Source organism: Indicator indicator, chromosome 25 (genome assembly GCF_027791375.1).
Source record: "Indicator indicator isolate 239-I01 chromosome 25, UM_Iind_1.1, whole genome shotgun sequence".
NCBI classification, from domain to species: domain Eukaryota; kingdom Metazoa; phylum Chordata; class Aves; order Piciformes; family Indicatoridae; genus Indicator; species Indicator indicator.
Genome location: NC_072034.1, coordinates 12007257 through 12023282, shown reverse-complemented (window position 1 = coordinate 12023282; position 16026 = coordinate 12007257). Strand labels below are relative to the sequence as shown.

Below are 16026 nucleotides of genomic sequence, written 5' to 3'. Positions count from 1 at the left end.
CTGCTCCAGGCATGAGTTATGATCTTGCAGGCTTTTAATGAGTAGTGCTTGCTGACTAGTTCTGCCTTGTTTTGGGGGTGTGTGTTATTCTTCTCTTGAGTTTTTCTTTTGTTCTTGGTATTGCTATCCAAGGGGCATAGTGCTCTGCAGCATAACAAGGCCACAAAAATTATGAAGGCACTGGAATGTCTCTTTTATGAGGAGAAGCTGAAAGACCTGGGGCTGTTTAGCCTGGGAAAGAGAAGACTGAGAGGGGATCTTATCAATGCATTTTAGTATTTAAAGTGTGGAGGTCATGAGGATGAGGCTGAGCTCTTTTCAGTGGTGGTCAGTGATAGGACAAGGGGCAATGAGCACAAACTAGAACATGGGAGGTTTCACTTGAACTTAAGGAAAAACTTTGAGAGTGTCAGAGCACTGGAACAGGCTGCCCAGAGAGGTTGTGGAGTCTCCTTCTGTGGAGACTTTCAAAACCTGCCTGTGCAACCTGACCTAGACAAATCTGCTCTAACGGGGGGGGTTGGACCAGATGATCTCCAGAGGTCTCTTCCAGCCCCTACCGTTCTGTGATTCTCTGAAGGGCAGGACCTGCAGTGCTAAGAAAATGGCCGTGTTTGGAAGCAGGATTTTTGGGTTTTACCCCTTAGCTTTTAATTGCCATTTTGTTTTGGAGGAAATTAGATCTGGATGTGAATTAGAAGCAAATACAGCAAGCAGGTGTTTGGTAAGTTTAACAGTGTGCTTTCAGTCATTCAAATGGTATGTGTGAAAATAGTTCAAATTTCCTATCTTTGACTGGAAATAGTTTTATAAGGTTGGAGTAAGTGCAGATTTATCCAATAGCTTAGTGGCTGAAGCATTCATCTGTGATGCAGAAGATTTAATTAAATTCTCTGTTCTGAGAGGCTTTGAAACTACATATCCTGACCTTGAATAAAAGATGCAGATTCAATTTTGTTTACACCCAGGTCAGGTAAGAAGCTTAACCAAACTGATTGCAAAATATCTGGCGACTGACCTACAAACCAATTTTTTGCACATATCATCAACACACACTTCTGCAGTATTCAGCCAGTAAATTAGTGGCTTTGCCAGGAACACAACACTTGTATTCTGGGCTGCTTGTTCTGGTCTTTGCTGTTGCCTTCTCCATCAACAAGCACGTTTTACAAGCTGACTGGCAGCCCTCTTGCCAGCTTCTTCACTTGCACAAGGTAGCAATAGGTTAATGAGAGGGGATCTCATCAATGTCTATAAATACCTGAGGGGTGGGTGTCAAGTGGAGGGAACCAAGCTCTTTTTGGTGGTGCTCAATAATAAGACAAGGAACAACAGGTACAAGCTTGAACATAGAAGATTTCACCTCAACATGGGGAGAAACTTCTTTACAGTGAGGGTGACAGAGCACTGGAACAGGCTGCTCAGAGAAGTTGTGGAGTCTCCTTTTCTGAAGACTTTCAGAACCCATCTGGGTGCATTCCCGTGCAGACTTAAGTGATCCTGCTTTGGCAGTGGGGTTGGACACCATGATTCTATGACCTCTGGAGGTCCCTCCAGCCTCTAATGTAATGTGATACTGTGTGATTGTGACTACCTAGATCTGGTGGTCAGATCCTTTTACACAGGTAGCTGCGCATCTGGGTTAAAGGCAATTGGCTTCTTAGGAGTGCAAGATGTGCAACAGTGATACTGTTCTGGTTTAGAGGCTCCTTTCAGCTCTATACAGACATAGCAGTGTCAAGGATTTCTCTGAGAAATAAGGACTAGTAGTGAAGAGGATCCTTTGATTCTGACCCTGCTGTGTTTAAGGAAAATATCAGAAAACATTGGATCTCTCTTGGGCTTCCTGTTGGGCTCAGCTTGAAAATCAATATGAGTAGGCAGCTGAAGTGGGCCATACTTTTTGTATGGGAAGCCTGTACAGGACTTGTATTGGAAGCATGGGGACCACAACCTCTTGGTGTCCCCAAAGGACTCCTCCTTCAAATGGTTTCTTACCTCTTCATTATCAACCCATTGGTTTGAGCGAGACGGTTTGGTTTAGCTGTGTGATTTTTTGTTTCTAATGATGATATTTTCTGGGCTCACCAAATGGGCATTCGCCATCATTAGTGGCTCCTTCTCATGTTATTTGTTTCATGTGCAGGGAATAGCAACCAGATTGCAAAATAATGAGCTGCCTTGTGTATTTCAGAAACATACCCCTCGCAATATGCATTTCAATGATTATCGTCACAGTTGGCTATGTGTTAACAAACGTGGCTTATTTCACTACAATCAGTGCTGGGGAATTGCTGCTTTCAAAAGCTGTAGCAGTGGTAAGTTACGGAAGAAAAATACCAAGCTCTATCCCTGCTGCAGTTGTGTTTGTTGCTATATTTTTATTTCCAGGGGATAAAAGTGGGGAGGCGGTGGGGGAGGGGGGCACATCCAGTCAGGCTTTCCATGGCTCCTATTTTACACCACATATTAGCATCCCAGTGAACTCGGTCTGATTTTTGACTGATGAATGGGATTGCACTTAAGGCCATCGATAGCATTGGTAATGTAATGTTAGACTGTATTTATTTACCTGATATTACAAAGTCAATAGGACTTAAGTTTTATAGCCAAGCACATGCCTGAGGAATTCTGTGCTAAACTGGAGGCTGAGCTCCTGGGGAGCAGGAAACACAGACATTGGAAGTGGGAGCTCTCAACTGATTTTTGGTTTTTTTGGTGTCATGAAGCTGTAATGCTCTGCATAATGTGCATCCTGAGTGCTTAGGAAGGGAGTTGCTGTGAATGCTGGAGTGCATTTGGGAAGGAGCTGCAAGGCAACCTGGCTTGGAAATACTGCTTTGATTGTACTTGCTGAATTGTGGTGATGACACTGATTTTTATATTTCTGGTATCTGACTCATAATGAAGAAATAAAAATTTCCATTTACTTTCCGGTAGTGACATTGCCTGTGGCTATTTCAGTGGATTTTAAAAATTACCAAATTCTGTAGCTGATGGGAGCTTTAGAAACAAAACATTTTGCAAATCTAAAGGAAATTGTACATGTCTCCTGTGGTGACCCAAACTCCAATTTAGACATTTTCTGGTAACCTAGAACAACAAAGTGTTGGTGGATGGACTCTAGTACTGGCTCGCATCAGCTAAGTAAAATGAAGGCTGTAGAAAAAAATATTAATTATGCAGATCAGATGTTGACCCATTCAGACAGGGTCTTTTATGAAGTCATAATGGTCTGAACTGACATAAATCAGGGCCTGATTCTACTTTGCCTCAGGTGATGATCTTCCACCTATAGGCAGGAGTAAGGGTGGGAGACCTCATCTGCACAACAGAAGAGGTAATGCACAGCACAACGGTTCAGTGAGGGATGCAGAAAAGGAATCTAAGTAAAACTTAGCATAGTTATGAAAAATTTGTTGATAAAGTAAAATAACTTTCATGTTTTATATATAAAAAAAGTCACTGTGTGGTTTTCTTTCCTCTAACAGACCTTTGCTGAACGACTAATGGGAAACTTTTCTTTAGCTGTACCAGTATTTGTTGCCCTCTCCTGCTTTGGATCTATGAATGGTGGCATTTTTGCAGTCTCCAGGTGAGTATTGCTGATCTTAGTGGGGTCGAAGGGCATGGAGATTTACACTGAAAGTAAGGAAGCAAGGGGAAGGTCGAGTAGGATTCATTCCTTGAGCAGGAAATGAGAAATGACTACAGTGTTTACCAGGTGTGGGGCTCTTTCTCACTTTGTTCCTGCTGAGCTTAGTATCTCATTGTTAAAACCCTTTGAATGGTTTGGAAATTGATCCCTCTGAGCATAGCACTTAATTAATGGCTGCTTTGTTTCATGTGAAGGAGGGAAAATGGAGGGAAAACATGAACTAATTCCAAACACTGATCATAGTGCAAGGTAAGGAGGGGACACCTTCAGAGATGACTTTGATTTCTGTGTATGGGCTTCTCCTGCTAGTCTTTTCATTCAGAATACCTCAAAGAAGCCTAAGAAGTGCTTCTGTGCTGTGTGGCTTTCATGAGCTGCTTTGCCTAGTCCCAGTAATGAGCACATTTAAAGTCTGTCCACATTTATTTCCCACCAGGATGTTCTTCGTTGCATCCCGCGAGGGTCACCTTCCGGAAATTCTCTCCATGATTCATGTCCGCAAGCACACTCCTCTGCCAGCTGTCATTGTTTTGGTAAATCACACAAACAAATGTTCCTGCACAAGAATTCATATTTACAGGCTTGCTCTGGAGGATTTGAGCAGAATTTGGGCACTGCTTGAGTCTTGTTTATTAATGTGTATGTGGGCTTTGGGCAGGGCGAAGGACAGCAAAGACAGGAATGAGATTTGGGAGTTGTTCTTATTCCATCATCTCCTTCTTGCTGTCTTGTTGGTAGCACTTTGCTGCCCATCACTGCAACCTCATTCATGTCTTATTGCCCTTTATTTCTAAGGGCCTGGTGGTGATGAGCTAGTTCCCTTTCAGAGAAACAAATTCTAGTTAAACAAACACACACAAAAAGGGATTCATTTAACTGGAAGTGCAGTTAAACACCAGCATCTGGGTGCACCCTAAAGGCTCATTATACACCACCTTATAGTGAAAAATGCAAACAATTATGCACTAAGATAATGGAAGGGGAACCCTCAGAAGTGCAGTGTAGCGGTGATTAAAAAATGAGAGAATGTGTGCCTGAGCAACAGTCTGTGAATTGTCTAAGGAAAACCACCAGTATTAGAATGGAAATTCTATTACTGGCTGCTGAAATAGCTGCAGAGCTAGACGTTGGCCATGTGGCTGCATTGCAGACTCATTTGGGTGGCAAAAACGTTAGGACAAAGTGGCAAAACTTTAGGACAAAGTGGCAAAACTTTAGGACAAAATGGCAAAACTTTAGGACAAAATGGCAAAACACCGACCTCAAACCTCAGTTTGCATAGGGCCAGGAAGATTTTTACTTACCTTGAAGCCATCATAACTGTGGGTATTCAGCCCTTTTTTCTGGGATCAAGGACTGTAATGTGTCTGGACAGATCTCAGGTAGCCACAGCAGAAGATGCATGTGCATGAGTCTGTGCTAGTGAGATGCCTGTGCTGCTGGTGCCTCAGTTTAAATCAGTGCAGTTTAAATCACCATCCCTGAAGATGTTCAAGAGAAGACTGGATGAGGCACTTAGTGCCGTGATCTAGTTGATTAGATAGGGCTGGGTGATAGATTGGACTTGGATGATCCTGGGGGTCTTTTCCAACCTGGTTGATTCTGTGATTCTATGACTTTTTGCTATAGATGCCTCTAAGCTCATTTCTGGAGTGCCAGCTGAAGCATTGGGTGTTACAAGTGTGCAAACAACCACAGGCTTCCAAATTGCAGAAGTTAGGAAACGTGATTACAGTGAAAAGTTCAGATGGCATTCATTTTACATACTCGTTTGCTTTGCATTTCATTACTCTGGCCTACAGCAGTGATACCTTTTGAGTGAGTTGCACTGGCTGTTTCCTGCAGAGATCTATTGAGAGATAATTTTTTTTCCTGGAAGATGTTTTCTGCCATTGCATCTGATCCTGTCACATGAGTGCATTGATTTCCTTTGCAAAAGTCAGAAAGATGGCTTTCCTTCAATGACTGTCATTCCCCTCCACATTATTGCAACTAGAGCAGTTGCAGGATAAATTCTGCATTGATAAGCCTGCATTTTATCATTTCCCTATCTTATTTCTCCTCCAAAGTTCTGCAGACTGTAAGCAAGGAAAGAGCTCTTGAGGAGAAAGTGAGAAAATGATCATGGTCAGTGTTTGAGACTTGTTAAATAGAAAAGCATTGTTGGAAATTAAGAAACTTGTTTATGTCTCAGTGTGTATGTCCTGGTAGTTGACAGATGCTTGTGTAGCAAGTCCAAGAAATTATGCAATTTTATTGTAACCATACTGATTTATTTTTCTTGATAGCTCTCTTTCACTGTCTATGCCCTTCCTTGCATTCCCATGGTTATAACTGCAGTTTTAAACTTCCAGGGGCTGAGTCTATACAGCAGAAATCTTGCCCTCTGTAATTCACTGATAAAACTTCCTTTGACCTTTACAGAGAAGGAGTTTGTTTGGTATCTGTGTGTAAAGAACCATGCACTTTGCAAGTCATTAGAGGTTGGAAGCCAGAGACCCATATTTGAAATATTGATCCTCCTGGTTCAAATCCGTGCTGTCTTCACTGCTTTAAAACAAACAAAACAAAATAAAAAAGAGAGAGAGGGGGGCTGTGGGCCTAGATAACTAACACAAGTTAGTTTTCCTTACCCCAATTTTTAGCTTGGGATTTTTATTACATCTGCAGTTCATTTGACCTGTTGCCTCCTTGTAAACCTAGAGGGGCTGTTGCTGCCAGGACCTTCCCTCCTGCTGAACAATAAGGACTGTGGTTAAGCTGACTCATTCCTTCACCCCCATCTGCAAGGACTGTGTCTCTGCCAACACAGGGTGTCTCAGCAGATTTCATCCAAGCAGCAAATGTATTGCTTCTGTCCAGAGATTACCCTGGAACAGATCCCTGTAGCCTATGCTAATCATCTGACCCAAGGTGCAACACTCTAGTTGATACATAAGCCTTTACCTGCCTCACAGAAGCCTTGTAGCTCAGAGCAGCCTTTTAATGAGGCAATGTATTTATTCTAGGGTCCCTTCTTCTCCTTAACATTCAGTAGCCACCTGAGTGACAGCTTCTCTCTGCTAAGAAATGTTTGCGTTTCTGATGTGTGCTAAGTCTACAAGCTGCGAGCCTGAAGGACAAACTGCAGATACAAGCTGGTATCACCCTGGTGTGCCCAGCTGGCATCCCATGGTGTGTAGCTCCTCCTGACCATGCCCTCTTTGCTGAGGCCTCCTGTTGCAGCCTGGGGGGGGACTATAAGTCTTTTTTTCTTCCACTACACACTTAGAAACCTCCACTTTTCATATGATCAGATGTGAGCAAAATTTAACTGCTCTTATCATTTGCATCAGTGGTGAGCGAGGGCAACTGCAGTAGTTTGTGCTTGTGTTACCTTATTTGTCCTATATTGATTGAATTTATCTCAGGGGACAGCTAGGTATCAGTCACACACCTGACTGCATGCCAAAGGCAGACCTGAAGTCTGTGGCCCTCAGATGTTTCTGTGAAAGGCTGTGCTGCTTGTCTCTGTGGGAGGGAAAAAAAAAAAAAGCATTGCTGCTGTAAAATAATAGAGATCACTCCACTAAATCCCTCTTATGCTCTGAATTTCTTTTGCAGCATCCTCTCACCATGATAATGTTATTCAATGGGGATCTCTACAGCCTCCTGAATTTCCTCAGTTTTGCCAGGTGGCTTTTTATTGGACTGGTGGTTGCTGGGTTGATTTATCTCAGATATAAACGTCCTGATATGCCTCGTCCTTTCAAGGTAACCTCTGCTCCTCTCCTGTTTTACATGAATCCTTCTCCCTTCTATCTATCATGTAGCCAGACAGTAACAATGAGCATTTTCTAATGCCAGCTTCTTTGGGTTTTTTGAGAAAAACAGGGTAAATAGAGAATGGTCTTTTACACTCAAGGGTCTCCCTGTGTTCTTCTTCATGCTTCCCAGCTGGGTTTCCTTCTGAAAGAGAACTCTTGCCTATTCCCTGGAGCTTGGGGGGAGCATCCATTGAAGCTGCTATGCCAAAGTGAAGGAGTTTGCTCAGTTTTGCCTGCCAGCTTGAGGCAGCATGATGCAAATTTGGTGAATACCTCTAGTCCTGTATAGGCAAACTGCAGATATTGGGCTCTGTGTGCCAACCTGATTTTTCAACCAGTCCTCTGTTTAACAACTCCTGAACAATTTTGCCACCAGGTTTTGTGTCAAGCATTAATATTAATAATTAATTTCATTGCCTATCCAACATGGAATATGCCAAATAAGTTATTGCTGTTATTGTGCCTGGCCCATTAAACAGCAGCTGTTTTGGCCTTGGTTCTACCATTCTTCTTGCTTGTTGTAAGTAACTTCTTACAGAGTAAGCTGTCCCATTGTGTATCCCGAAAGATAACGTCCATCATGAAAGAAATGGAGGATTCAATCCCTATTTATATATTGCCAAGAAGCCTATTTTGTGAAAAAACTAAGAATGTGCTGTTCTGTTCTTGTGGGTGTATCTGTAAGCAAGAAGGTCAACAGCACAACCTCTTTTGCTTTGATTAGAAAAAGAAAAGAAGAAGAATTCTTTGACAGTGCACAAAAGAGGAACAGTAATGCTTCGAGGCATTAAAAGAAGGGAATAATCTCCAAGGAATTCTCCATTACACTGAACATCTCACAAGCCATGCCTGTAGGCATTTCCTTCAGAGAGATGCTACTGTGGTGATTGTGATGGTGTGTTGGTCAAAATTTGTGAGAATTAATTTGATAATTGGTTTTTTTTTTTTTTTTGTTGTTCAACAATGACACTGATAATGCTATCAGCCACAGAGGCAAGAAAGTGCTTTTTCAGTAGCTATCAGCTACACAACCCTATCAAATATCTTTATCACTAGTCAAATTGGTGCTTAATTTGCTCCCTTCCTGCTAGATTTTGATTTTTACCTTAGGAAGGAAATCAATAGGTTCTTAATAGTTTTAAAAGGTGACTTGAGCTCTTGGTTGTGTTTTAAAATGTTTTCTAATAGGTAATTATCAAAGAGGAAATCTTTACTGCACTGAGAGCTGCCTGCTTATTTACTTGGGGATTAGAGCAAAGACTTTTTGCAATGTAACTTATTTACAGCCCTTATGTTTGAAAGGATGTAAAGCACTGTAGTGTTTTAGTGTATAATTAAAAGACTTCTGTGGAGCTCACCACACAGCACTCTGCAGTTTCTGTAGTCACTGACATTTTGTCTGTGTTCTAGATGCACATATTTCTCCAGAACTATCCTGTACTGCTGGGTTTTGCCCAATTTACAAGACATGTCATAAGCATTCAACAGCAGAGGTCAAAGTAAAGTAATAGCTCTTTGTGTGGTTATATTTCAGGTGCCTCTTTTTATCCCAGCATTGTTTTCCTTCACCTGCCTCTTCATGGTTGCACTGTCACTTTACTCTGATCCAGTGAACACAGGGATTGGATTTGCAATAACCTTGACTGGAGTTCCTGCTTACTACCTCTTCATTGTATGGGACAAGAAGCCAAAGTGGTTTAGAAAGCTCCTAGGTAAGTCCTGGTGGGACTCTTCTCCTTTATGCTGATTCTGGGTATTTCTCAGGACTCCCCATGCTGTGAAATCCTTCCAATTGATCCTCTCAGCTGCTCTGAGCTGGGGGTGACAATGCAAGTTTCTTCTCAGTGCATGTGACAGCATTGCTCTGCTGGTTACAATCAACATCTGCTACCTAATGAGGTATGTGTACAGCAAGCCTGTTCTTCAGCTAGTGATTGACTTTATTGACTGGATGCTTTTCCCCTTCTCCCTTCCTTCCCCTACAAACATCTGATTCCTTTTAAATCACCCATATCCCTCCCCTGGCTGTTGCCCTGTGTCAGTAGAGACAGCATTACACTTCCAGGAGAATTGGTTTAGAACATAAACATCACAGTCGTGATGACAGGAAGGGCTTGGTGCTCCCACCTTAAGCTTCACACTTGTGATGACAAGATGGGCTTGGTGCTCCCACGTGTCTGTGGACCACAGAGGAGTGTTTGGAATGGGACAGGTTCAGGAAGGCTTGCTATGGGGATGTTGTCCTTGGCAGTGGCTCCCAATAAAGTGGTAGTAAGATACATTGTGCCTGATACACCTCTGTGAAAACTCACCTCTGTGAAAATTGTTTCTCTGCTTCATGATAAACAGCTTCTGTGTGATTCATCTGTAGTATTTCACTCCTGAAATACACTAAAAAATAATTTTTATACCATTTCTGAAGGTTCTTTAAAGCATTTCTTGAAATTCTAATGTGTTGGTGAAGGGTTATTTGGAGTATTTTATATATAAATCAGTGTCATTTATTACAGCTCCCCAGTTTCTCTTTTTAGTTACTCAGCATGACAGGTTTCCAGAGAGAGATAATTTTCAAAACACGAAACACAAGCACAGACAAAATATTTGAGGCATGGAGGATAGTTTATTAAACAACATTGAAAGAAAATGCTTTCTGTTGCAAAAGGAAAACCTCAGCCCATGAAAGTTTTCAGGGACAAATAGCTCACTTGCAGAGGTGCTGAATCCAAAATGCCTTTTGTGCTTCATTTTGAAGGGATGATTTTAAATGAGCTGCTGACAATATTACACTGGTTGTGGTTTATGTGTGTGCTATTGCACTACAACCCTTACCTATGTATTTTTCTTTATATTAATGTAGGTTCTATAGTTAGATCCTATCTGTTGTAGGATCTAAGAATCTCCCTCTCAATTCATGCTGGGAAATCCACAGACAATAGGAGAGAGCCACAGACAATAGGAGAGAGAGGGTTTACAGAGCACATCTTCTTCTATTTTTTTTTTTTTTTGTAGTGGATATGGATTTTATATCCAGAAAGTTATAAATTACTTACAGTGTCCTGCTCCAGTGCAAATGAAAACAGTCATATGCAAAAGGACATTCTATGAAATACTTGGGGTTTTGTCTATTTATAATTTCTCAGCCTTGACATTTAGGGCCCAGGAACATTTCCTTTATCAAACCCAGGAGATTTTTGGTCCTTTCAGTGAAGCCTCAGAGGTTTTGATTTTTTTGGTACTTTCAGTGAAGCCTCAGAGGTTTTGAAATTCAGTTACTTGAATCTCTGGCCACAGGATGCCAGTGTTGAACTACCTTACTTGGGTGAGAGAAAAAAAGATTCTCTTTAAGGTAGACTGGTTAGATGTGAAGCTTTTTTCTGCCAGCTGTAACAATGAAGGTGAATCTTCCAGCTTTTCAGATAACACAAAATTCTCCTTCTAAACAGAAGGTCTGGTGCCTGTATAATATCTATGGATGGACACAGTGTACTGGCTCAGAGGAGAGCAGTGGATGCCAGTCAGTGGACAAAACAGCTTGTTTGCTTGCAATTATTATTCCCAAAATAACAACAGTAATGAAGGAAAAGTGATGCTGACAGTTTGGAGGTGGAGCAGAGTAGAGATTTACTTGTTAAATAAATAGATTTTTTTTTTTCCTTTCTTCACAGTAGAACCAATAAACCTTCTGTGTGGAGACATTAAACTGGCATTATTTTGTGACTGTTAGGGGAGTTCTACTGCATAGCCTGAGAGCATTTTTCAAAGGTACTGAATGAGGATAAATTCACTTAAGGTACCTCTGTGAGATATAGTAAAGAGAAGCCATTGGGCAGCTGCAAGCTTGCTATTCTAACCTTGAAACAATATGCATTAGGTGTACACAGGCATGAAAGAGTGATTCCAGACACGAGGTAAAGGACAAGAGGAAAAAGTGAGATTGTTATTTAAGAGGTAGATTTTTACCAGGGCAACTTTCTTTTGGAAGATAACTGATTTTTTTCTAGACAAAGGAGAATGTGCTTCTAGATCCAGTCTACTTAGACTTCAACAAAGCATTTCCTGTAGTAGCACAGCAGGAGTGGAAGCCTGTTAGTGAGAACACAGCACTGTGCTAACAAGGTTATTCCCTGGCTGCTTCGTCTGCACGGCTCAGAGCATCAGCAGGGTGGTGCAGGGCTCTCTACCCATTTGCAAAAATCACCTGGTTGGGGAACTGGACTTGTTTAGCTATCCAGCATGCTTTGGAGGTGAGAGATGACTGCTGCTCAGAAACCCTATGTGGAATGCTTAAGTAAAGGGCAGCGCTGCTGCAGACACAGACCACGGAATCAGAGAATGGGTTGGGTTGGAAGTGACCTTTAAAGGTCATCTAGTCCAATCCTCCTGCAGTCAGGAGGGGTATCTTCAACACAGTCAGGTTGCTCAGATCCCCACCCAACCTGACCTGGACTGTTTCCAAGAATGGGTCTTCCACCACCTACCTGGGCAAGCAGTTCCAGTGTTCAACACCCTCATGGGAAAAAATGTCTTCCTTATATCTACTCTAAATCTACCTTGTCCTGTTGCAACAGGTCCTGCTGAAAAATGTGTCCCCATCTTTCTTGTAGGCTTCCTTTAAGTATTGAAAGGCTGCAGTTAGGTTTCCTTGGAGCCTTCTCTTTTCCAGACTCAACAACTCTAACTCTTTCAGACTGGCCTCATAAAGGAGGTTCCATCCCTCTGACCATTTCTGCAGCCTCCTCTGGATCCACTCCAACAGATTACTTTTTAGGATGTCAGGTAGTGATAGGACTAGGGGGGGAATGGAGCAAAACTAGAAGTGGGTAGATTCAGATTGGATGTTAGGAAAAAGTTTTTCACTGTGAGGGTGGTGAGATGCTGAAACAAGTTGCCAAGTGAGGTGGTAATAGCTTTATCCCTGGAGGTTTTGAAGGCCAGGCTGGATGTGGTTCTGAGCAACCTGATGTAGTGTGAGGTGTCCCTGCCCGTGGCAGGGGGTTTGGATCCTTGAGGTCCCTTCCAATCCTAACAATTCTGTGATTCTATGATTTTATGAATTCATGTCTTGTGCTGACTCCAGAGCTTGGATACTGCAGGGGGGAGTAGAGCCTCACATAAGATTAGACTGGAAATTGGGAATGGGTTTTGTAGGAATCAGGGGAAGGATGTTGAGCAGCCAGAATGAGTAGCAGGATAAAAGATGCAGCCTGAAAATGAACACATTTATGAAAGGGATTTCAGGATGGAGCAAACCCCTTGAATGGTTTACTCAAGAAATACTCTCCAAGGCTGGACATCTTTCTTCTGTGCATTTTGACTGCTTTCAGTGGCATTTACATTGTCCCTTCCCCTTACCAAACTGCTGTATTGAACAACAGGTAACTGCACAGTTGGTGTGGTTAATAGGGTCTGGGTGGCATTTTGTAGTGAGAATAACATTTTGTTCTCTTCTTTTCCAAAGAAGCTTTGCTGTAGCACCAGATGTGCTGGGACAAATCCTTTTTAGCCAGCACAGGCTTCATTTGGCCTCTGCTTTCTGGCTTTTGGTAGAGCTAATGTGAAAACAAAAAAAAGTCAAGCCTAGCAAATCCTACAAAGCAGATCAACGTGTAAAAGGCACTGACATGAGAGAGCACTTCCAATTGGGCTTCCTTAGCTGAAAACCCAACCTCAGATTCATATTTTAAACTCCTATTTCTTTACAGTGGATTGCATTGTGAAGAGTTTAAAACTCGAGTGCTGCTTTCTTCATTCCAGGCCGTGCTGGACAAGAGATCTGTTTATATAACAAAATGACTCTCTCAGGGTTATTTACAAACACCAGAGGATGCCACTTGCTTGCTCAGGACATGGTGTTATATGCTCAGTTTGCTTCTCTTTGTCAAGTTTGTGATGTTGAGATCTGCAGGAGATCATCTCAGCATTTTGCTGATGCACATTTTGTGTCCAGTCTTATACACACAGTAATTGCTGCTTGTAATTTCTGTCTGGAGCAGGCTGCCCAGAGAGGTTGTGGAGTCTCCTTCTCTGGAGACTTTCAAAACCTGCCTGGATGCATTCCTGTGCTGGATGCCCTGGCTGATCCTGCTTTTGGCAGGTTGATTGGACTTGATGATCTCTGGAAGTCCCTTCCAACCTCTAACATTCTATCCTGTCCTGAGTATATTGCAACCAAATAAACCAAAGCAGCAACCCAACCCCCCCAGTTCATCTAATTGCTCCTCCATGGCTGCATCTCCACACAGAGCAAAATGACTGCATGGACATGGAAGAATGGCAGCCCCTGGCTCCTGCCACAGTGAGAGCAAGGTCTCAAACAGGATATTAAAAATCACAGCCAGCTCTCAAGGTGTCCAGGCTGTCCCCCTGCTGCCGTGCCCCTTTCCAAGAGCTTTTGCTCCATAGCTCAGCTTGACAGAAATTCTATTTCTTCTTCCTTTGCACATCCTCAAACCTAGAAGGGGGAGGATGGCAGGGGTGAAACCCTGCTGGCTTCTTGCTGCTGGCTTTCATCCTGCCCTTCACCCTGGCAAAGTTCAGCCCAGCTCTGAGTTCCCTGCTGCTGGTAGGGGAGGGAAATGGGAGGAAAATGCAGTCCCTGAGGACTGTCAGACTCTCTGACCCCATCAGTATATAGTCTAAGGGCAATCTGGCTTTGCACTGAGCTGGTGACCTCCAGAGAGAGGAGCAAATGATGGTAGAGTCTGCAGGTTTAGGTTCATATCTTCTGTGAGTGGCAGTGTTTCACCCTTTTGGCTTTACACTGGTGTAAATGCTGATGTGTTGTGCTAGACAAGGCAAACCAGAACTTTATCTTACAACAACTCCTGCTTCTTTAGAGTGGGTTACCAAAAAGAAAAAAAATAAAATAGTGACCAGCTAAAGGAGTGGAGAGAGAATTCTCTTTCACTGCTCTATATGTAAATTAACTGTCATATTCAGCAATCAGTAACCTAAACCCCACCCAAAACACTAGAGAGGAATAAATGTCTAGAGTGACAAAGAAGCAGCATGAAGCTGCTTTGGATGTGTGACATTCTTAGACTTCATGTGAACTTTGCAATCATTGTTTTCTCTTTTTCTTGTTCTTCCCTTTCCCTTTTCCTTCTTCTCTTTTTCTCCTTCTCTTTTTCTCCTTCTCTTTTTCTCCTTCTCTTTTTCTCCTTCTCTTTTTCTCCTTCTCTTTTTCTCCTTCTCTTTTTCTCCTTCTCTTTTTCTCCTTCTCTTTTTCTCCTTCTCTTTTTCTCCTTCTCTTTTTCTCCTTCTCTTTTTCTCCTTTTTCTCCTTCTCTTTTTCTCCTTTTTCTCCTTCTCTTTTTCTCCTTTTTCTCCTTCTCTTTTTCTCCTTTTTCTCCTTCTCTTTTTCTCCTTCCCTTTTTCTCCTTCCCTTTTTCTCCTTCCCTTTTTCTCCTTCCCTTTTTCTCCTTCTCTTTTTCTCCTTCTCTTTTTCTCCTTCTCTTTTTCTCCTTCTCTTTTTCTCCTTCTCTTTTTCTCCTTCTCTTTTTCTCCTTCTCTTTTTCTCCTTCTCTTTTTCTCCTCTTTTTCTCCTTTTTCTCCTTCTCTTTTTCTCCTTCTCTTTTTCTCCTTCTCCTTTTCTCCTCTTTCTCCTTCTCTTTTTCTCCTTCTCTTTTTCTCCTTCTCTTTTTCTCCATCTCTTTTTCTCCTTCCCTTTTTCTCCTTCCCTTTTTCTCCTTCCCTTTTTCTCCTTCCCTTTTTCTCCTTCTCTTTTTCGCCTTCCGTTTTTCGCCTTCCCTTTTTCGCCTTCCCTTTTTCGCCTTCCCTTTTTCGCCTTCCCCTTTTCGCCTTCCCCTTTTCGCCTTCCCCTTTTCGCCTTCCCTTTTTCTCCTTCCCTTTTTCTCCTTCTCTTTTTCGCCTTTTTCTCCTTCTCTTTTTCTCCTTCTCTTTTTCTCCTTCTCTTTTTCTCCTTCTCTTTTTCTCCTTCTCTTTTTCTCCTTCTCTTTTTCTCCGTCTCTCCTCCGTCTCTCCTTCCATTACTACTGTACATGGCCTTGGATCAGAGGCAAAGACACACACACTCCACCCCTACCCTCCCCAAACTGAATCAGACATTTAAATGATGTATGCACCTAGTACATATGACTGCTCTGAGCTTTGCAGTAGGTTCTATAGGAGCAAAGAGAATTTTCCTGGCTCTTTCTGCCCTCTCCTTTCCCCCAGCCCCTAATTTCCCATGTGCATGTTTTGTCTTTGCAGACAGGGTAACCCTAACGTTGCAAATCCTCTTGGAAGTTGTCCCATCAGAGGAAGACCAGAAATCATGATCTTCATGTACAGCTTTTGGCTTGGTGTTTCATTTCAACCTGAGGAAGAGGGTAGGAAGATTTCTCCCCCTTCCTAATGTTCTACAAACTGGATGAACAAGTCACAGCTGAGATGGACACTGAGCAAGTCAGCTACCAGAACTGTATTTTATGATGTTGCAAATTTTTTGTTTATGTAGTTGGTTTATGTGTAGAAGACAAGAATTTGTGCTGTGAGGGAACTCCTCTCTCCACTATTTCTTTTGTTCCAGTGTCATATTTTAACAAACCATAGGTTCATCAGA

The 16026-nt window shown here is 42.3% G+C and overlaps 1 protein-coding gene across 1 annotated transcript in view; it reads left to right on the top strand.

The window, feature by feature from the left end:
• The window catches only part of SLC7A11 (solute carrier family 7 member 11), a 60967-nt gene extending 45225 nt beyond the window's left edge, over positions 1–15742 (top strand). Inside the window, exons 7-12 of the mRNA XM_054392455.1 lie at positions 2195–2318; positions 3492–3595; positions 4095–4191; positions 7262–7411; positions 8999–9176; positions 15675–15742. Coding sequence (XP_054248430.1) covers positions 2195–2318; positions 3492–3595; positions 4095–4191; positions 7262–7411; positions 8999–9176; positions 15675–15742 — 721 coding nt within the window. The remainder of the gene's footprint in view (positions 1–2194; positions 2319–3491; positions 3596–4094; positions 4192–7261; positions 7412–8998; positions 9177–15674) is intronic.
• Positions 15743–16026: the final 284 nt, after the last annotated feature.